Raw genomic sequence first — 22299 nt, 5'->3', positions numbered from 1 at the left:
TTGTCAGCGTATTTATAAAATACCAAAACTAATTTATCCCAATAGGTCCTCGGTCAGTGTAGCAATGACCTCTAGCTTTGGCTTTAAGGCAAGCCTCGTAACAGGAAAACTTTGGCACACAATTTAAATTAACCATAAAATCTACTCAGCATTAAGACTTAAGTGAACAAATAATGGGAACACCAATTTCTATTACTTCCCATCAGTTCTTAAGAGAATAGCTTATCTTAAGAAAGGCCCCAGACTAACCAAACGTAAAACACGGACTCAGGCCCCCACCGCCCCGCCAAAATCCGGCGCGTCACAGGAGGCCCCGCCCCTGCCGTGGCCCGCGCATGCGCTCTGACCTCACCGCGCCCAGACAAACCCGTCCGCCGGCGCGCGGGGCAGCCGGAAATAGCGTGCGGCTGGGGGAGGGGTCAGCCCTCGTGCCGCTTGCGCTGGGATGGAGGTGGTGGCGCAGATGGGGAGGCTGGCGTTCGAGCCCGCAGCCGCGCCGCCGCCGGGCGAGGACGGGGCGCCGGGCGAGGACGGGGCGCCGGGCGAGGACGGGGCGCCGGGCGAGGACGGGGCGCCGGGCGAGGACGGGGCGCCGGGCGAGGACGGGGCGCCGGGCGAGGACGGGGCGCCGGGCGAGGACGGGGCGCCGGGCGAGGACGGGGCGCCGGGCGAGGACGGGGCGCCGGGCGAGGACGGGGCGCCGGGCGAGGACGGGGCGCCGGGCGAGGACGGGGCGCCGGGCGAGGACGGGGCGCCGGGCGAGGAGCGGCCGGCGAGCATGGAGACCGAGTCGGCGGCGGGTCCCAGCGGGCCTCATGCCGGCGACCCCTCGTCGGACTCGGACAGGTGGGTGCCGCCGGGCCGGGCCGCGCTCCGCGGGCCGCTCGTTCCCTCTGAGGCGGCGGCGCGCGCGGCCGCGCGGGGCGGGTCACGCGGCTGGGCGCCATGCGAGCGGCCCGTGCCCGCCCTGTACCCCGCCTCCCCTCGCCCTCTGACCTTCCCCCCGCGGGCCCCCTCCCCCTGTCCCGCTTCGGTAGCTTTCCCTTGGCCATTGAAGGTGACACTCGCAGCTGAGGTTTGGTGCTGAATGAGTGAACTTCCAAAGCCATGGCAGTGAGGCGTAGTGTTAGTAAAAGCACGCGTTTGGTGGCCTGTAGAGCGTCACTGTTGGGCCACCGTGACCGTTTGAATGTTTTGTTTGACATGGTCCTCACAGAGTGTGCGTGCATTACTTGTCACAAGACACCTGCGGTATTACTGCTGAAAAAAAGTGACTACAGGATTCAAGGTATAGAGTTTGCAGATCTTAACTCATGCTCTATTGTTGGCATCTCGGTGGAAAAGCTCGTTCTTGAGCTGTATGGTTTTTATAAAAGGTTCCATCTTCTGCTTGAACCTGCGCTTTGGTGCTCAGTATACTCGGTGCAAGGTAACTAACCGGTCAGATGTGGGCTCTGGCTCACCCTTGGAATCCTGCGCGTGTTGGCAGTTTCAGTGAGTTTGGTGTTTTCTCTGGGGCTATTGCAGCAAGATGGGTGTGTGCTCCTGCTAATTAGTGGAGGCTGAAATGAAGTCTAAGGATTTCTTAAAAAAGAAAATCCTGAGCTTCAATAACAGTTAATGAGTTAAAGCTTGTCACTGGAAATACTCGTTTGCTTCCTTCAGAGTTTTCCTAGAACATTATGTAGTGAATGGAGAGTCAGATTCCTGACCTATGGCAGGGTTTTCACCTGTAGTCGTCTTTTGCTTTCAAAATCTGTTGTGTTGATGTTCAGATGGATATTTAAGATAAAATTCTGATAGCTTTAACTTACTAGCTGTCTACAAATATCTCAAAGTTTTGTGGTCTCCCGCCGTGCCCCACCTCGAGGTATGTCTCTGGTAGTCTGATTTTTGTTTTTCTGCTGTGTTGATTTTATTGCAAGAAGTCCATATTTGGCTTTTTTCAAAAGGTTTATTTGGAGTTGTGCTTTTATTTGTTGTCTTTCCCATCACTTTTGTTGGGGAAAAAAATAATTCAGCAACAGTTAATTGAAAGCCATTCATTTGCTTGTGAAGGAGAAATAAAGCAGCTCTTGTGGGAGGGAGAGTTTTTTGTATTTTATTTATCACTTAGAACCGAAGTGCTGCTTTATTAATAGCCAGATCAGATAAGAAAGGATAGATGCAATTTTACAAAAGTTTGGTTGTCTTTGTATTTTTGTGTAAGACTTGTAATGTGGGTTTTTTTCAGTCACCAGGATCAGTTACTCCATGTGTTTGTTTCTTCCACCAACTCCTGAAGAACATAGACTTTTGCTAGAATGAGCATGTTGACATGAATAAGAATTGGTTTCTTACTGTGCTTTTTATTTGAAATACTAAGAGTCTAAGACAATAAACATCTACTGTGCATGCGCCAATGAGAAATACGGAATTACTAATCTGTGTGAATATGTATTGGGGGAATTCAGGCATGCCATGAATTATGAAACTAACCCCTTTTATTTGCAAACATTAGAATTATTTTGTTTTAAACCTTCATAGTGCCAGATGCATTGCTTGGACTGAGTATTTTCTTGACTTTCACTTAGCTTTATGCTAATGTTGGGATTGTACAAGGGGAGTGACTGAGCTGTAGAAGGTACTTTAACGTATTATCTTTGAAAATTTTTTGTGCTCAGTTACATCAAGTGTGTTGCTGGATACTAGGAGTTTAAGTGGTGCATAAAATGGAAGTATGCTGGTAGTGCGCAGACATGGTTCTGACTTTGCAGTATTTTTCTAGGTATTGTACTGAAGTGGTCATCCTGTGACTAATGTTGCATTTCACTTGCAGACCAATGAAATGTAGGTCCTAAATTGTGACTATCATGTACATCTGACAGGGAGTTAGCTGATGTTGGACTCCTGCTTGGGCTTGAAGGTTGTTGTTGTCATGCCACATGCACCACTCAACAGTGAAACAGTGGGAACCCAAATGAGCCATTGTAGTTAGCATTTGCTCTGAAGTGCTAAAGCTGCTACTCTGCTGAGACTTTTTTATGATCTTGTCCAGTGGCTTGTAGGTTCAGGAAAGATTGCTGCTCTTCTGTATACAAAGGTATACATTTAAGAAGCATATCTGGTAACCAAAGGTATTTGAGTACTCTATAATCTAGCTATTCTTTTTTATCTGTGATGTAGAAGTCTATATTCTAACTCCCGTGTTTGTTTTATTCAGTGATACGGATTCAGATAGTTCATCAGATACATCAACCTCTTCATCTTCTCCTTCAACAGTATCTGATGAAGATGATCATCCACATGGGAAGGGTAACAGGTCTTACTATGTTAAAACAAAAGATGAGTTGCCTATTGATGTAAGTACAATGTGGTATTTTTAAAATATTAAATACATTTTTAATATTTTTCTATTAAATATTTTTAAATATTATATATATTAAGGTATATATTAAACCTTTTACTAGTAACTTCAACTTAAAATACTGAACTCTAAGCAGTACCTAGTGATTGAACATAAGTTTTTACATTAGTTCAGGTATAGCACGGTTAATAACTTAAAATGTCTTTTCAGTATATTAAAACCACTCTGAAGTGAGATTGACAGCTCATTTTAGGTTCATATTTTTATAAAAATCACAGTTGTAATCAATGAAAACAAATTTATGGATAAAATGGATATTTTAGTATATTTTTGTTGTTTGTACATTAGAGGCTTTCATCAGTCTTTCTCTATGTGAGACACTTGAAGGTTTGATGTTTTACAGACATATTTCAAATATGTTTACCCTTGAGGGAGAAATTTTGAATGTTTTATTAAGCCTCCCAGAGATTCAGATTGCATTGCTTCTACTCACAAAAGCAAAATTGAGTGTGGTTTGCATTTGTTTTATTCTGCAATTTTTTGTTATAGCACTGTTTTATGTATTGAAATTTGGAACCATAATTTGCATCAAGATACTCTTCTCGTTTTGGTTCTTATAAATAATACACTCATTAAGTATTGCTTCCGCCATTCCTCATTATCTCAAAATTAAGAGGTTTAAAGGAATGAGTTTTAGTAATAATCTGCTAACAAATGATTAGCTATGCATCATTTGTAATGGATTGAAAACAAAAGGATAATATAACACTGTAATGTCAATTTATATTAATGGTATAGGGCTATCTGCTATTCTGTTAGATCTCTCCCTTCATAGAAAAGGCTTTCTGCAATAAGAAACAAGTCTAGTGAGGGTTACAAGAAATTTTTAGAAAGGTAGAGTAAAAAAACCAAAGAGCAGATACATTTGGACAGATTTACCTTTGCTTCCGTTCTGTAAGTTTGCAGTCAAGTGCTAGATGACTTGGCTGGAAAGGCTGAGGCTTTGATATGCATTAGTAGTAGCAACAACAGGAGGTAAAAGTATGTTGCTAGTTCTTAAACTGTTGTTCTAGAGATGCTTCGAGTAAAGCAAAGCTCTTTGAATGTTCTTTTATTCCTGAAATTAATGAAAGACTGGGACACACGCATAACATTGTGTTCTGAAGGAGTAAAACATCAGAGCAAGTACTGATTCCATGCACTTAGTTTTGAAGTGTGATTAATAGTAGAGCTATTATAAGTGCTTCTATGACAGCATTTTTTTTTTTAAGAGCACTGGACTCTAAATAAAAATCAAATACACGTACCTGTCAGGTTTTAGTTACCTTTATCTCAGTTATTTATTAAAATTCATGGTAGTCTGAAAATGCTTGGTTGATACGCTCTTTTGTCTCATTAGCTTACTACTTCAAGTACAAATCTTTATGAAATATCTTCTTTTTAAGTACTGGCCTGACTAATTTCATTGGTTCAGCAAACCTGTAGCTTTTTGCCAGTGATAGTTAATCAGAACCAAAGTTCTAGCAACTACATTATTTGCTAAGCCATTCTACAGTAATAGAGTTCATGTAAAAATGTTGATTGTAAAAATTGATTGTAAAAATCTGAGGGAATACAATTTGAAAGTTAAAATGTATTTGTTAAAAATGAACTATGATTTGTCTTTTACCCAAAAGTCCCCAATAATAGCTAACTTGCTAAAGCATGGGTCGAAGATGAAATAAAAGATTAAAGGAAGTATCTTGATTGGAATATGTGCTTAGGATAAAAAACCTGCACATATTAAGGAGCGTCAGCGCAACTATTTGAGAAACCTGCTTTGAAGTGTAGGATTGGCAGATATCGTATATAGTATGACAGATGGTACAGTTTACCAATTTGAGGTTGATGTTCAGAATTTTAGCATTCTTCCTTCTGGTCTGTGGCCTTTGAATTGCTCTGGCATCCATGACTACTGAGTCTTAGCAGTGAAGTTGGTTTAACATTGGGAAAATTCACTGTTTGTAGAAGGGTGTTTCTCTCTGAATTTGCATCTTGACTTTAATGCTGTATTATATGATCTGAGGAAGTCTTGGCCTCAAAGTCTTTTGAGTTGCTCTAGAAGCCTTTGCCAAGCACTTAGGTTAAGAATGAAGATTAACAGGTGAAGTTTTGATAAGACAGGGTAAGATTCTTCTATTGTAGAAGTAGAAGGATTTTATTTCTGGTGATAGCGTTTAAAAGTGCAGTTCAGTGACAAGATTTGGATTCTAACTCCAAATTCAGAAGATGTTGAATTTGAAGATAATTCTTACTCCAGTTGCTCTTGCCTTGTGTGCCATATAGTCCATGTTGAATTTGCAGCATTATAGTATATACGTAGAAATCTTAGTGCCTGAGTAAATTGGAGGTAGATGATGAGTTCAGTGTTAAATCAGCCTTTGCTAGTAGATCTTGGTGCTTACATTTGCAGAAATAGTTTTAATTTGGATATTGTTCATGCAGTATTCATTTGTGTATCTGCAGTTCGGTGTTTTTTTGAAAGCGTTCTCTATGATTATCCTCTTGTACCAAAAAATAATTTTCTTTGTATAGGTTGTTGTGATCTTTAGATCTTCTGTAACGATCTGAGTTACGGCATAAATGGACAGACATAATTTTGTCAAATAAGTTCATACATACCTGGAATATTTCATACTGTTTTACCTCTTGCTGTGTACATTTTTCTTCTGTCAGGCATTGAATGTGTTTACAAGTTTTCTGATTCTTGATTTCTGTTTATCTAATTATTGTGGTTTACATTAAACTTATCTAACTTGAAAGTTCAAGAGAAAGAACAAAACATCTATCTGTTGTTGGTCTTCTCCAGTTGAAAATTGTCTTGTGCTTTAGTTGCAATAGAAATATGTAGTATCTCGATAGAAAAGGTGTCTTCAAAAGTGACATTCCCCCAAGATGTGTTCATTTAGAATTATACTGGAAGAGACAAGTGAAGCTAGACTTCTTTATTAAATCTTCAAAATGCTAGGAGGTTTTTCTGATTGTCAAATTTATGCAGCAACCAAGTGATGAATGTCTTGGTGTGACAAGATTATATTCTGAGCATTGACTTGATATTTTCAGGAACTGCCTCCTGTTGAAGAATTATCAATAATTCTGCCTGATGATGTTGAACTGGAGCTCTTTGGGACAGTCTCCAGCATCATTGAGCAGCTAGGTAGGCAAGATATGTTTGCTTTGTTTTTAATTCAAATAATCTCTGTATATCTCTGCATTAATTGTGTGCTTAGCTGTTCTTTCAAAGTGTCAGTACTGCAGCATTCTATTTCAGGGGATAGTGGGTTGCTGAATGAGAACTTGGACTAGCAAATAACATTTGTGTTGAATTCCTTTTTTAGCTGGCTTACATCTTCTAAAGATTAAGCTACTATGACTATTATACATGTGTTTCTTTAGCTTTCATATTCTAATTTTTTCATTTAAAAGCCTTTTTTCACTGTGTATTATGGTCCTTATATTAATTCTGGTGACAATGAGATGAAACTTGCAGTATTTTAAGAAAATTGTGGGGTTGTGCATGCTGTATTTGAATTATTTCTGAAGATACAGCAAGTGTGTAACTGAAGGCACAGATGCAGTACAATGCATTCTCAAGTGCTTGCTTGTTAATATATGAGGACAGGAAAAAGACTTGTTTCTTTAACAGTACAAATCTTTTTATGGTGGTTTTCTTTTTAATCCTACTTCTGGCACCTTGACCAAATGCAAGCTGCCAGTGTCAGCAGTCACAGGACAGCATGACTAACATGATTTGTAGGTGCTGGAGGGTAAGCTTAATGGAATTGAGACATACAGTGAATGTAAGCTTAACTGCAGGTGATGCTAGGGATCTTTTTGGATCTACCTGGGACCTCAGGTTTTGATATATGAAATCAAAGTTTTGCTGAAGCTGATAAAACATCACTGGTGTATTTCTATTTAAACGTATTTCAAGTGTTTCATTCTGCTTGAACTGCTATCAAAGCAATTTGCTTATGAAGATTAGAAATTAACTTAAATTTTGAAGTGGAAATATTTATGTTGAGTGGGGTATGAAAGAATTCAAGCAAATAGCTTTTGCTATTGAATTTTATTTTATTGTAAAAGACTCCTGGTAATATAGGCAATTCCTTTGCAGTGTTTTTGTTGTTGGTGTAGGTTTAGAGTTAGATTTAATTTCACTCATGTGCAGGAAGCTGGGTTGAGAGTGTAGATGGTAGTAAACTGGTCATTGTCCTTTTGTTCTACTTTGCTCTTGTTTATTGATAATAATGGGGACTTGAAGGTAGTTTTCAGCAAAAATAATGGTTTGAAAATAAGTTAAAAGAGAAGCTGCTGAATCATAGTTGCTATTAGACTTTAGTTTTGAGAACTGGCCTTAGCTTCTAATTCTCCTTAGTGAGTATAACCCTTTCAAATCCTGTCAATTTACTGATAGGTGAATTCTTCAGTCTTCATCTTCCTTTTATGCAACTGGAAAATGTGAAGGGTTGAATTTAGATTAGTTGGTGAAAGTTAGACTAATAATCATATATGAAATAAAGCCATAAAAATGGAATAAACCCCAAGATAGCTGTTATTTTTCTGCTTTTACTACCTTGCTTTATGACTTTGTCTTTGTACATATTTTCCTTTTTTTCCCATTCTTCTGGAAATGTGTCTGAGCGGCCTCAGTTTGAATTGATTTGTAGCCATATTAGGGACTCTGCCAGGTAATTATGGGTTGGTTTTTGATTTTTGAACTAACTTGATAACTGTATACCAGGTTTGTATCTAGTATGAGGGGAGCTGAGGTCTCTTTTGGAAACCACAAATACTATTTTGGTCCAACAGTCGGTATTCTGAACACTTTCTGTCCCTTTTGATGTGTCAGAAATCTCTGCTGTTCTCTGTAGCAAGGTTCCAAGTTCCTTCCTCAGTCTGCAGTGTGTAATACCTGTAAGTTGGCTATTTCATACTACAGAGTGAATTGAAGGCTAGAACAATATAGGTTCCTGCTTGCTTCACACTAGCTAGAAGCAAGATGACAGTACTTTCTGTGAACATCCGGTCAGCCTAGGAGAACTTTTGCTGTGTTTAGTTTCCAAGGTACTTGGAGAAGAGAAAAATTCAGTGTGGGTCGTAGCCTGGAAAGTAGACAGCTTTGGTGTAGATGAGAAACCTGCCCTGGGACTGCATTTTGGGCCCTGGAACAGTAGAAGCTGAGGATGTTGGGTGGGTTGGGGCAGGGGAAGCTGTAAGTCAAATAGACTGTAGGTCATAGTGTTTCACCTGACTTTCATGGGACTGGCATGACTTAGGTTTCCAGAATATTTTCCTTAGCCTGCTGGAAGACTGGGGGCTATGTGTGATGAATCATTTTCTGAAGAGTTTCTGGTGTGGATTTTTTGTGTGTGTTGTTTTGGGTTTTTGTTGGCAGTTTTTGGTTGGTTGTTTGGCTAAGGTGTATTTCTCATGAGAGTGAAGTCACACGCTGGGTTCTATCACTGTATATCTTATAGGTAGGCACAAATTAAACTGATATCCCCAATTCTCTTGAAATTTGGAGAACTATTAAGCCTGTAGCATTGTCACAGGCATGCTTAGTAAGGTGTTTGCAGATTGAAATAGTAGCAAAGCTTGAGTTAGCTTGATGAGATGTTTATTGCTTTGTCCTGTTAGGTAAGTTTACTGGGGATAATCTTGTTTTTGTTAGAGCCTGAGTGACAATAAGTGCTTGAGTAACTTTATTTGATGATGGAGGGGCACTGAGGATGCTTAATTGAGTGTTCTATTGTTTTAGAGGTACAAAATACTACCTTCAGAATGGGAATTTTTGTGTTTAATGCTGCTAGGCAGCTGTATTGACAGCTTTAAGCATAATTCCTGCTGAATGTAAAGGAAGACCCACTATTTCTGTAGACTAAAGGAGCAGATGTGAAGGAACTACTGCCAAAGAAGAGTTAAGTACTCTAAAAATTACAGCAAAGGATAATCTCTTTTATCTCCGAATATGGAAGACCTAAAAATGAAGTAGACTGTATATCAAATGTATTTAACATAACAGGAAGACCGTGCTTCTGTGTCCATTTTTAAGTGTTCAGATTTCATATTTTTAGCTGCTAGAATGACTTGCTTACTTTGATCACTCATACAATCACTGATCACAGATCAAGGCCTAAATGTAGTATGAAACTTACATATCTGCAATTTAACATCATATAATTCAAATTGTGTGTCTGCATACATAAATGACACCACCAGTTGCTTGTGTGCCTGGACTGCCAGACATCTTTTGTGTTCTGGTCCTATTCTTATGACTTACTAGTGGAAGCTATGTTGAATAGCCATCTCCATTCTTTTTTCCAAGGATAATTTAATTTGGAATATTAAGATGACAATGTATATGTGCATCTGCACTCAAAGAAATAGATTATTTCTACTATGCACTTGATTAAGAAACATCCTGAGTAAATAGAGCTATATATACACATTCATATCTGAGACTTCTCTGTTGTATCTATAATCCGGTCTCCTTTCTTCGTTTACCCCAGAGAACAACAATTCTTTAAACAAATGTAAATCTTACCACTTGTATATAACTGGTGAATGGGTGTATGACTGTAAGTAGTTTTGTGTGTGCACAAGAATTTTCAGATGAAGCTCTATGAGCTTTAGTAGACAAATAATGGTGTGGCTTGATAAGGTTCTTTGCAATTAACTACAGGCTGCTGTTGATACATAAAGTTCTAATTGATTTTTTTTTTCCATTTTAGTAATAATTGAATCACTGAGGGGCCTACCTGCAGTAAATGAGGAAAGCATAATTTTTAAAGAAGATCGGCAAGCAGCAGGAAAGGTGTGTGTAAAGCATAAAACCCTGCTATTGTAACATAAAATTCAAAGTGTTCTTTTATGTTCCAGCAAGTAGTGTTGAAGTCAACTAAATGAAAAATGTTTCCTTGATGAGTAGTTTGTGGTGGTTTGTTTTTGACTCTTGCTATAATCAGCTATTTTTTTAATCTCAAGAGTTTTTAACTTGGAATCCTTACAGAATTACAATGTGTGGTGAGTTTTTGCTATTTTATGAGTGTGCTTGTGGAGAGGGAGACCTTGCTTTCAGGTGTATGAAGGCTTGAATAGCAGGCTGTGCTCTTATTACCAGGAGTTGGGGGCAAAGATTGATAAGTTAGAGTCAAGTTTCAGGAAAAATGGGGAATGTTTACATATGTAAGCTCTGCTGTTGCAGTTTAAGGTCAATGTGTGCTTTGTGCAGTATAATGAAGAATGTTTGCTAAGAAGAGTGTTGCAGTGAATTTTTTATGTTTTCTGGGGAAGGAAAGCCATCATCTAGAATGGCTACTACTGCGATATCTTTGAATGCTAGATGTGAGTGAAGTAAAAAAACCCTCAGCCTGAAATTGCAGATGTTCTGTACAACACCTCAGAATTCTCTTGCTCTTAGTGGAACTGGGTAACAGGCAGGGACAGTGACGTAAAGGTGTCTTGAAAAGGTGAACTTTGAGGAATAAATGATTAGGACAATGGGCAGAGAATAGAGATTCGACAAAAAGGAAGATGGCTGAAGGGGAGGAAGCAAGCAGTGAAAGCAGTGTAGTTGGGTGGGCAAAGGCAATGTCGACCTATGAGAACTTACTTTTCCATACTACATACTATACTGGAGAAATACACTGTCAGACAAAATTTGGTAATAAAACTAAAGCATTTAAGTAACTTTATTTGATGCTACATTTTTTCCAAGTGTGTCAAACTTCTTAAATACAAAACATCTTAAAGCTTTATGGTTGTCTACAATGAAACGAGCTGTCTACTTTTGGTGGTTTATTTAAACATTTTCATTTTGTTTGTGTTTCAGATATTTGAGATATTTGGTCCTGTGTTACATCCCTTTTATGTGTTAAGATTTAACAGCTCTGAACATATCAAAGAAAAAGGTATTAATGTGCATGATAGTATGTATTTTGTTCCATCAGTGGAGGACTTCACACAGTATATATTTGCAGAGAAACTAAAACAGTGAGTCCAATTTCTTTTCTAATTTGGTTATAATGTATTTTTTAATAGAGCTAGAAATGCTGGATTAAGGCTCAACCTTGAGTGAGAAACTGTAGGACTAAGCTTGACACTACAACTTTTTTTTAGGTATTCTCAACTGTGTTTTAATAACAAGGTGCCTTTCAGAACAGTACAGAGTAGCTTTAAACAACAAGCTTCTGAAGTGTTATAATCACTGAAGTTTAGTAGTTTCTTACTCAATATATTAAGTTTGCTTTCTTTTCACTAAAATACCATAATGAGAAAAAATTATTTGATAATTCCCTCCCCCACACCTTCTTGCACACATACACATGCGCTGGTTTTACAAGCTGAACTTCCCAGATGTTGTTGTTCCTCAGATTCTTTTTAGTTTCATAATTTATAATAAACTCGGTTGAATTCTGAACAAGTTTGTATTTATTATTTTTATTTTGTGTTACAACCCCAGAACTGAAATTTAGTCTATTGCACAGTTGGAAAACAATTCTTTATGAAAATTACTGGTTGTAAATTTAGGAGAGGGGAGGGATTTGAGTAACAATGTAGTATAATATTCAGAAACTTCTGAAAAGTGTTTGTGTATCCCAGTCTGTCTGAGGAAAGCAGTATGTATGAATAGGACTTGTTGCCATTTAAAATAAAGTGCACTTAAAAGATACAGAATAATAAAGTACAGTAAATGACTGCTAGACATTAGTGTTCTAATTATTGATGACTAATTGTCTGAAATAACTGTAGGTTAAAAAAAATCCTTTGTCATACAAGTGCCTTAGTCTCTGTTTAGTAGGATTAGATCTCATCTGACATGCAAATTTTTTGTGACTATAGCAAATAATATTGGTGTCTGCATTAATTGCACCTCTGCCAGTATTCATACTGAGTAATTGTTTTCTTTAGTTATGCATGTGTGGCCAGCCCTGCAGGAGTCTTTTGGTTTTTTTGGTGGTTTTTTTTTTTGTTTTAGTTTACCTCCATGTCTGTGGAAGCAACAAGCATCTTCCCCCCCCCCCCCCCCCCCCCCCCCCTTCAGTGAAGACCAAAATAGATCACTTTCTTACTCTGCTGCTTGTTTTGGTGCAGCTGGTCTTTGATTTGTGCCATTAAACTTTGCTGTTTAGCACAGTAACTGCACAGACTCTGATAATCTGCTTGCTACATCAGTAACTGTGCCCTACTCAGCATCTGAGATGAGGCTCATGTTTTCATTTGTTACGTGCTTTGCAAGTAGTTTCAGGAACTGTTTGTCTTTGTAGTACTCCACTATTGTATGTGGCCCAAAATTGAACACTAGGTAAGATGTTTCACACTTTCATGACTTAGAAGCGCAGCTGAACAGTGCATCAGACATTATTCCTTGCCCTGCATTAAAATGAGCAGGGTGAACACCTGTTACTCTGACATAAAATGTAATTTCTGAATAATGTGATTTAAGTAAATTTCACTGAAAAATTTTATTCTTGAGTATTGTAGTAAAGTTTTTAAGCTTTGGTGAGGCAATTGGTACTATTTGTTGAAGTTGCCTTTTCACAAAGTAGGTGTCACTGAAAAAGGATAAAGAATTGTGATTTCTGACCTGTGCTGTTTTGTCTGTATAAAGAAACCAAGATGGCATGCCGTGCTTCACAAGAAGGCTTTGAGACTGTAGCAGATTGCAAACTTGGTGACCAATGATTTTTATTTTCTGCTTTTTGTTAGTTTGTGTGCAGACTACCTTGTAGGGTATTACAGACTTGAAGTCTTAGAGCTGCTACTCAAAACTAATGATACTTTGAAGAGGAAAGGAATCAGGATTGAGATCTGAAAGAAACCTTAAGTTTGAAGCTTTCACTGAAATCTGGAATGCGATCTGCTTGCATTGTGTGAAGTTGCAGTGCTATGAATAAGCATTAGACTTTATAGCAAAGTAAATACAAGTGTAGTGTAAAACTTCATGAATGCAAAATAATTTGTTACTAAAAAGAGATTTGTGTTGTATTTCCTGAAACACAAAGTAATTCTAAAGAAGCCCATGTATTTTCATGATTCCTGAGTCACCTTTTGTTAGACTTCGAGCTCTTACAGTATCTGAGTTCAGAAATCAAAGAATTACAATCTTAATCTTCTGCAAAGAACATTAAGTTATCTCAGAGCATGAAAAGTGTTTTGTTGAAAAGGGGAAGGCTGCCTTGGGAGAGTGAGAGAAGCTTCCTGAAGAACCTACAAGGTTTAAATTTTGCAGTCAGTGGTACTACATACTGCCTAATGACCACAGGTCTTGTAGTTTGTGAGCTCTGGTGTTTCTGGCAGGCGTGTATTGCTCCAAAATAGCAAGATGAGAGGGAAAAACAAAGAATTTGGTTCACAATTTAAAGTCACTTTTCATCTCTGAGTAGGTAGTTTTCTGCAGCTGAGAAATTACTCATATAGAGTCCTTACCGTCCTTTCCTCCCTGTAACATTTTCTTCTAATTGAATTTTAAAATGGCTTGCTAATACAATTTGCTCCTAATCAGAAAGTGGTGTGTCTTTATGTTTTTCTAGTGATATGTAGAGCCTGAGCTTCAGTTTGATGGTTAGGGATTAAGGCACAAAGTACCTCCAGATGAATTGCCAGCCTTCTCATGGGCAGCCTTTGACTAAGGGCCTCTTAAGTCCAGGCTCCCTAGAGCCAATGGTTATGTACTTTGATGTAACTATTGTTGCTTGATTTTGCTGACTTGAATATGTAAAGAAGCCCTTGGTTATTAGAGCACTGATTGAAGACATTTCACACTGAACACATTGATCACTGATGTTTTTAACTGTATGGTTCCATTTTGCAAATAACAATTTTTGGTATTGCATTATTTCATGTAGTTTGTCTATGTAGATAAGGATTGTGCTTTGATGTTCCAGACCAAAACATATTAAATTTGCGAGCAGTGTGGAAAAACCTTCCACAGACTTTTAACAGCATGATTAAAATTTGTTCCACAAAATTGTTGTTAATCAAAGAAATGACTTGATTTTTAGTGAAGTTCCTAGTGGTGAGTGAAACACATGATACCACTTAAATAATTTTGGTGCTTGTCAGGCAAGACAATTGAGTTTTTGCTTTAAGTGTCTTTTGCCTTTTTAATTTTATATTTGGAACAAAATAGAAGATGAAACCTAATTATCTAACTAACACTGTCCTAACAGACTTGTAAGCCAGTCTGAGAGTTTTGGGGTTTTTTTGCCAGATTCACTAAATTGTAGTTATACTTAAAGCCTGTGTCCTACTAGTTAGTTCATTGTCCTTTTCAAGTGGAAATATGTATTCTGAAACCAGAAGTATATAAAAGCTTGTGACTGTAGTGAGAAGTTAGCATATGAAAGTTGTAGTGAGCTACCTCAATTCAGGTTCAAAAGGATGTTTTGAGAGAATATTGCTCAAAGCTTAATATTAGCTGTGTGAGATGTTCAGTCTTCACTCAAAATAGGAGGATTTTTCAAGGGACATATATAGTGAAGTCCTAAGTTGACACATACATTACTATTCACTTAAAAACAACATAAAAACATACACCTCGTTTAAAACAGGCAACTTCTGGCATAGGAGATTTGATACCTTGAAGAAAGTGTTACCCTGTTTGCTATAGTACAGTTCCTGCAAATGACTTCTAACCTGGAATATGTTGCTACTATGTGACTCAAAGATGTTTCATATCTCCTTACATCATCGTCTTCCTTCACCTTGATTGTCTAATTTGGTGGTTTGGTTTTTTTTTTCCTTTTAGGGAAAAAGGTTCAGATGCATCTTGGAAGAATGACCAAGAGCCACCACCTGAAGTAACTATAGTTTTTTTGGTGTTTTTTATTTAATGTTTTTGATTACACAAGGCATATGTAGAAATCTTTTTTTATGTAGCGTAACTAGTTAGCAAGCTTATTGTTTGACGCCGACCGGAGTTAGATGTACCTCTGTTAGTCACTGGGAAGAAGATCATGCTTTTCTTGAAGAGGTGTCACAGTCAGTGTAGAGAGTGCTGGCTGTTGTCTTCTATTTGCTTTTTGCAGTTGGAAAAACATGTATCCTTTTACCTTCAGTTCTTCTAGTCTTTCGGGAACTTGTTTGGCAACTTTGAGTAGCAGTGCTTTAACTGTGCCTAATAGTGTTGCTTGAGCTAGAGAATTCTTGTCCTTGCTGTGCTTTCACTGCAGCTTTTTCTTTTACCTTACCAGAAGCAATTGTTTGTCTTGAAAGGCCTGCTAATGTGCAAACTGTACTACTTGGGTGTTTAAGCTGACTGCTCTGTTCCATTAATTTAGACACCACCTGTGTTGCGCTTCTTAGTAAGGTTTCCCTAGTGTTTGCTATTACGAAACACTAGTTTAATGACAGGAGATGAGCTTCTTCCATACAAAGGCGGTAGTACGGGATTGTGTAGAAGTGAGAGCTCTTCACTACCATGGACATCATTTAGTGTAGGATCTGTAAAGATTTCTTCAGTGATACCCAGGCTTCCTGTCCAGTTCTCCTTAATTTAACCATACTTCTCATGACTATTCTCTTCTTCAATAAAAATTGAAAGGCTGGTAGTTGTTTTGAGGTGTTTTCATGAGATTTGTTTTCTAGCTCAATGCTTGAGTCACACTTAAAGTAGAAATCACAAGAAAAAAAAGTATCTTAGACAAAATAGTTGAAATTTGTAGAAGCCTTGTGTCTCCTGGAGTATCCCAAAGACATCTGTCTGTCCGTTTTGAATCTTGCGAAAGCTTGCATGGTTAGCATAGTTCTGTGCTATGTAGTATGTACTTTTCATGATTAAGTAGGAAGTGTGTTTTTTGTGGTGGTTCTTTTTCTAGTTCTACCCAATTTTATAGACTAGAATAGACATATGTCAGTTGGCAGGGAGCTACGGTGATCATCTAGTCCAACTGCCTCACCAATTCAGTGCTAACCGTAAGCCAAAAGTGTGTTAAGGGCATTGCCCAAATGCCTATTAAACACTGACAGGCTTGGGGTATCGACCACCTCTCTAGGAAGCCTGTTCCAGTGTTTGACCACTGTCTTGGTGAAGAAATGCTTCCTGATGTCTGTCCAGTGTAAACCTCTCCTGGAGCAGCTTTGAACAATTGCCATGCATCCCATCCCTGGGTACCAGGGAGAAGAACTCAGCACCTCCCTCTCCCCTTCCTCTCCTCAGGGAGCTGCAGAGAGCAACGAGGTTGCCCCTCAGCTTCCTTTTCTGCAAACCAGACAAACCTATAGTCCTTAGCCGCTCCTCATAAGACATTCTTTCCAGCCCTTTCACCAGCTACTTCACCCTCCTCTGGATCCATTCAAGGATCTTCACTTCCTCCTTAAACTGTGGGGCCCAGAACTGCACTTAGTAATCAAGGGGAGGCCACGTCAACACTGGATGCAGTGGGATGATCACCACATTTGACTGACTGGTTACGCTGTGTTTGATGCACCCCAGGGTGCGGTTTGCCCTCTTGGCTGCCAGGGCACCCTGCTGGCTCGTACTGAGCCTGCTGCTGACCAGCTCCCCCAGCTGCCTTTCTGCAGGGCTGTTCTCCGGATTTATAGTTGTGCCAGGCAATCCTTGGTCCTAAGTGCAGAATCCAGCATTTGGATTTGTTACATTTCATTGCGTTTATCATTGCCCAGTGCTCCAGTCTGTTTAGATCCCTGTGCAAGACTTCTTGTCCCTCAAGACAGTGAACAGCATTCCCATTTTGGTATCATTAATAATGGTGCATTCAACTTGTGCATGCAGATCATTGGTAAATAGATTGAACAGAACTGGCCCTAGAATTGAATCCTGAGGACCACCACTGGTGACCAGTTGCCAGCCAGACGTAGCCTCGTTCACTACAACCTGTTGAGCTCTACCCTTCAGCCAGTTCTTCACCCAGCACACCGTGAACCCGCTGATCCCACAGTTGGACAGCTTGTCCAGTAGGATATGCTGTGAGGGCCAGTATCAATTTTTGCGTTCACAGTCCTTATCCCAGGCCAGCTCCTCTGGCTCAAAGGAGAGATGTTGTGACGTGGGCTTTTCTGTGCCTGAAGATAGGTCCTGTAACGATGTGTCCGCCTGTCAGCTGTGAATGTTGCTTTTTCTGCTACAGTAAGGATGATGTGTTTTGAAATACTGTCTTATCTTTTCTTCCCACAAACTGAACTGAGCTGAGCGGTGTTAGCTTCTCTCAACGAACGCTCATCTATCAGTTCAGAGTGTGAATTGCCTTCCTTTCTTGAGGAGACGTCATCACTTAAGAATTAGAATTGTTGTATAGAATTGGACTGTAGGTATGTGATCAATAGAGCTTTGAAAGACTGTATACGTAAAAACTTTTGGCTAGTCTTAGCTTTATTTCATCAAACAATTTTCTAGTGATGATAAAAAATGCTGGCAGATTTCCTTCCTGTTCACTAATAACTTTTCCTCATTCTGAACATAAGCTAGGATTTGAAAGGTAAAAAACCCTCATGTAACAGGAACAAAATGTTGCAGTGACATTGAATCTATTGTAAAAGATAACATTCTCCCAAGCTGAAAATTCCTTTGGACTAACGTTGCTATTGCAAGTTTAATGGGAACAGTGTTATTAAATATAAATAATAAATATAAATACAGAAAATTCCAATTTAGTGACAATTCTAGCTTGGAGATATTTATTTAATGTAGTTTAACGGTGCTGAGTTAAGTATTGGTCACCACATGAATCTTTATGCATTTTAAAAATCCGTATTTTAATTCCCCTAGTCTGCAGTTTGGCTTCAAAAGCTTTTTCTTGGCAATAATTAGCCAGCTCCCTCAGTCCCAGCTTTTCTGTTACGAATGTCTAGGCAATCAAAAATTTGTGTTCAGTGCTTGAATGTTGCTGTTCTTAGGAAAATTAGAAAGAGTAACTGAGTATTGTATAATTATCTTATGAGAAATTTGTGGAATGCTAATTTTTTGGTGTGACAAGCCAGCTGAACACACAACAGCTCTTTGAATGCAAAATAGGCAAGTGCAGCTTTAATATTCTTCTAAGCTGACAGAAGGATGGATTGTTTTCTAAATAATGATTTATTGCTAGAACTGAATTTCTCTGCAGTCTTTATATGGCTTTGTTCTCTCCTTTTTTTTCCTTTTTTTTTTTTTTTTTTTTTAAACCAGGCCTTGGATTTCAGTGATGATGAAAAAGAAAGAGAGGCAAAACAGAAGAAAAAGAAGCCTCAAAGTCAAGGAAGGAAGAAATTAAAATCAGAAACAAATGTGTCAAGTGAGTGAATGCTATGGGAGAGTGCTTTTATCTGTGAAACTGAGTTTGAAATATACAGTGTTGTCTATCTTAATGATTGAGCTTTCATACAGTTAATCAGTACTTCTGTGCTTTTCAAAGTTATTTTAATGAATTTGTGGCTATGTTCCTTTTTTTTTTAAAGGAGAAAGAACGTTTTTTCCATTAAATTGTGGTGGTAGTATAGGAGCAGGACAGTTGTCAGAGGAGATTGAAAGGCTCCTTACAACAATGTCAGCTGACACACCATGAGAATATAGAACAGATGCTGCCTTTTGGAGTTCAGAGCTTGCTTATTGCAGGGGTTGTTGGGGCCCAAATGCAGCTTAAGCCTTTGAGTGCAGGGAGAAGATAGAGGGCCGTGTGCAGTTTTTAGAAACCCTTTTTTTGACAATTGGGGAGAAGACTCAGGCCTTGGGTGGGGAATTTATTCTTCTATCTAAAAAGGAAGTTCTTCTCACTCTGGCATATAAATGCTCCTTTGAAATAACTGTTACTTCTGTAGCCCACTAAGAACTTGTTTACCGAACACAGTGATTAGATAAGCCTACAGTAGTTTAATAAGCTGTGTAGAGTTTTTCATAATATACATAGCTTTCTTCACCTTCTTTTCTCCTGCTGTTGAGAGACCTGTTCCAGGTATATTTTTGCAGCACTGCTCTGTTTGCAATAACCAGATTTTCCTGTCTGTCTTCTGTCATGCCTTTCTACTGACAAAAATTTTTGCTTTTTTTTGTTGCCATTTTGGTTGACTAACTTAAATTGCATCCTTCTTTCTCTGTTCTCACTGGTCTACTTCTGTTGCATGCTTTTTGTACCATTCTTAAATATTACTCCCATCACCTTACCTCTTTTGACCACTTATGTATCGGGTTGCTTCAGCTGTCTGCAGCACAGTGCTTCTTGTCCATGATTTTCTTGGGCTTCCTTCCATGAGTTTGCTGCTCTTTCTCTGTAAAGCTGCTAGACGTTGCACCCCACTGAATACCTTTTCTCTTGATCTGGGAAGTCAGTAACTGTCCTTTTAACCCTTGTACTCCATGTGCAGTACATCTTTCTCTTGTACCCTTTAAATGAAGCTGTGCTCTTTCTTGGACTGGCTTTTGCCCTATGGTTTTGTAGTTTTCCCTTAAGGGAAGGATCTGAATTGTGCCATACTCTTCCCTCATTGCTCATGGTTATTTTCTCTCCTGGTTTCTGCTTACCTAGCATATGGTGTTTTCCGTCATACCCTTATTCTGCCAGCTTATTGCAGACTTGCCTTTGCCTGGGGTTTGCTGAGGCTGTTACTGAACCATGTTCCATAACAGAACACGACAGGAGGAACTGTCACAGTTTGTCAAGGGAGTATGGCTTATGGTTCACTGTGTTTTTCTGTAAATAACATGGTATGAATTGACATTATGTGCAATTTAGTTTGGCTATGGAGTTCAACAACAAGGATATCTGGCAAACTGAGGCACAAACAGTGTCAGCTGGAGCTTTGCCTGGTTGCATCTTCATAAAACTCCTGAGTATATTAAAATTGGCTCATTGTTACAGTCTTTGATAGGAGAACAACAAAAATATTCACTCAAGTACCAAGTACTTTCACTTCACTGCCTTTGAGAGGCCTACATGCACCAAAGGAGTCTTAAGTCTTAATCCCCCATGAAAATGAGTAGGAATTTTGGTATCCAACTACTGTTCCAGACTTAGCTTTTCAAAGATGAACATGCTTTTACATAGTCTAATGCCAAGGGTTAAGTCCACGTAGGTTCTTGAAATTCAGTGATTTTATGTGGTGTTATGTCCCCAAATACCTTTTTGCTTCTAGCCTTGAAATCCTCTAGAGATCGTGTTTCAGTTTAATTTTATAACCTTTCGGTGCTCTTAATTTTATAGCTTAATGCTCTTAGGATATTTATATAAAGTGGCAATATATTGGTTATGAACCTTAAGTATATGCTTACAGTGACCTGTACAGGGAAAAATTCATCTTAGAAAGATGAATGCTGAAAGCTAATTGGCTAAAGGTACAGGCTGCCTTTTTTTCTGATAGAGTAAAATCATTTAAATCATTTGAGTTTGAATAATTTGTGTCCTGTGTTTGTGCTATAATACTAACTCAGGTCTGAAAGCTGTATACCACTTCTGTGTAATGCAATACTGATCTGTTTTCAGTTTTAGAATCTGTTGCTTTTGGAAGCTTTGGCTTAAAATGAGATTTAAAATACATAAGTTTGAGTGTTCTTGTGACTCATTAATGTAAATGAAAATGCCTGGAGGCAAAGTGAAATTTCTTTTTTAATGACTGCATTTCCAACCCTCAGGATCATCCGTTCTATATTACTCTAATAAATCAAGATGCGTTACTAAACAGTAGGCTTGCCAGTATTACTTTGTTGTTTATGTATTATTTGCAAGTGTTATTTGTTGATAAGATTACTTTTCAAATTTCCTTGACTTCACCTTGAAAGATTTGCCAGGACTAACCTTAATCTTTCCAAAATAATATTGTAATTGGTTTTTTTGTTGTTTGTTTTCAAGGTGATAATGAAGGACTTCATCAGTCAATGCAGCAGCCTGCTTCAAGTTATTCAAGGGGATACCGTGGCAGAGGGTTCTCCAGGGGCCCATATCCTCCTCTGTCAGGCCCTCCACGTTTTTTGAGGATGCAAGTAAGACCACCACAGGTATACTCTTCAGACAACAGAATGCATCAGGAATCTGCAGTGTTTCCACAACCTCATAGAAAAGAAAATCCAACGATGCAACAGTATCCCTCGCCTCCTCCAGTTTTTGGTTCTTTTAATGATGTGAATCAATTCCACTTTATGCCTTCAAATCTGAATATGATTTGGACAGGCCCAAACATGTACAACACATCATACCCATTTTTGCCACCTCCACCTCCTCCACCTCCTCCCGATAGCCCTCTTCCTCAGTTTAGGCCTTACTAGGTTTCCACAAATGTACATACAGAACATTGCAATTTAAAAGGAAGAACAGGCTGCCAAGACTGTATTCCCTTATTTCCCTTGTTTTGGAGATGCTTAGTTTTCCTCCAACAGTAGAACACATACAGAGTTTGATGCTTTGTGGGATATACATAGAAAACTTTTTTCTATATGTGTTTTCTGTATGATAAAAATACCTGAATGTTAAGAAATGTTTTATTTTTATAATATCTACTAGTTTTGGATGATAAATAAAAGTTTTTGGAGACTGGTATGTAGCGGTGGATATCTGTTATGTAATTAAGAATCTAGGTAACTACAATCTATAATAATGATGAGGAAGTGTCACGTAGGTGGTGTTTTAATACTTTTAAAGTGGTCATATACTGCGAATTAAGCTCTGCAGGTGGTCCTTAAGCTTTTACTCTAATGCCAGGTAAGAGTGAAGGAAAAATTTAATGCACAGAGGGAGAGACTGAACTAGAATTTAATTTCAGACTCATAAAGTTTTCTGTAATATACCTAAGTAATTCTATTCTCTAATACATCTAAAACATTTCATAGGTGTGCAACTGAGAAGCTTATATAGATCTGAAATTTTATGGCAAACAGGTACTGTACAGTGGCAACAAACTGTTTCAGACAATGTTTAACTTGGTTGCAGGTTTTTGTTGCTTTATTTTTTTGTAGTAAAATGTCAAATTCTTGTCTGTTGTACACG

General features: G+C 38.6%; 1 protein-coding gene across 1 annotated transcript; it reads left to right on the top strand.

Annotated features, from left to right (window-relative positions):
- The first annotated feature begins 426 nt into the window (after nucleotides 1–426).
- NAF1 (nuclear assembly factor 1 ribonucleoprotein) lies at nucleotides 427–21852 on the top strand. The gene is made up of 8 exons (XM_055796369.1): nucleotides 427–846; nucleotides 3203–3341; nucleotides 6449–6542; nucleotides 10120–10202; nucleotides 11220–11380; nucleotides 15138–15189; nucleotides 18516–18621; nucleotides 21169–21852. The coding sequence occupies exons 1-8, from the start codon at nucleotides 446–448 to the stop codon at nucleotides 21579–21581; spliced, it is 1449 nt and encodes a 482-aa protein (XP_055652344.1). The 5' UTR covers nucleotides 427–445; the 3' UTR covers nucleotides 21582–21852.
- Nucleotides 21853–22299: the final 447 nt, after the last annotated feature.

The sequence above is a fragment of the Falco peregrinus genome, chromosome 2 (assembly GCF_023634155.1).
Source record: "Falco peregrinus isolate bFalPer1 chromosome 2, bFalPer1.pri, whole genome shotgun sequence".
NCBI classification, from domain to species: domain Eukaryota; kingdom Metazoa; phylum Chordata; class Aves; order Falconiformes; family Falconidae; genus Falco; species Falco peregrinus.
This window is presented reverse-complemented; position numbering and strand designations above follow the sequence as displayed.

Excerpts from the sequence above, each read along its gene's own strand:
- NAF1 (XM_055796369.1), top strand. The coding sequence starts at position 446 with ATGGAGGTGGTGGCGCAGATGGGGAGGCTGGCGTTCGAGCCCGCAGCC. Across the intron at positions 10,203-11,219 it reads ATCGGCAAGCAGCAGGAAAG|ATATTTGAGATATTTGGTCC; the intron begins GTGTGTGTAAAG and ends TTTGTGTTTCAG. Across the intron at positions 15,190-18,515 it reads ACCAAGAGCCACCACCTGAA|GCCTTGGATTTCAGTGATGA; the intron begins GTAACTATAGTT and ends TTTTTAAACCAG.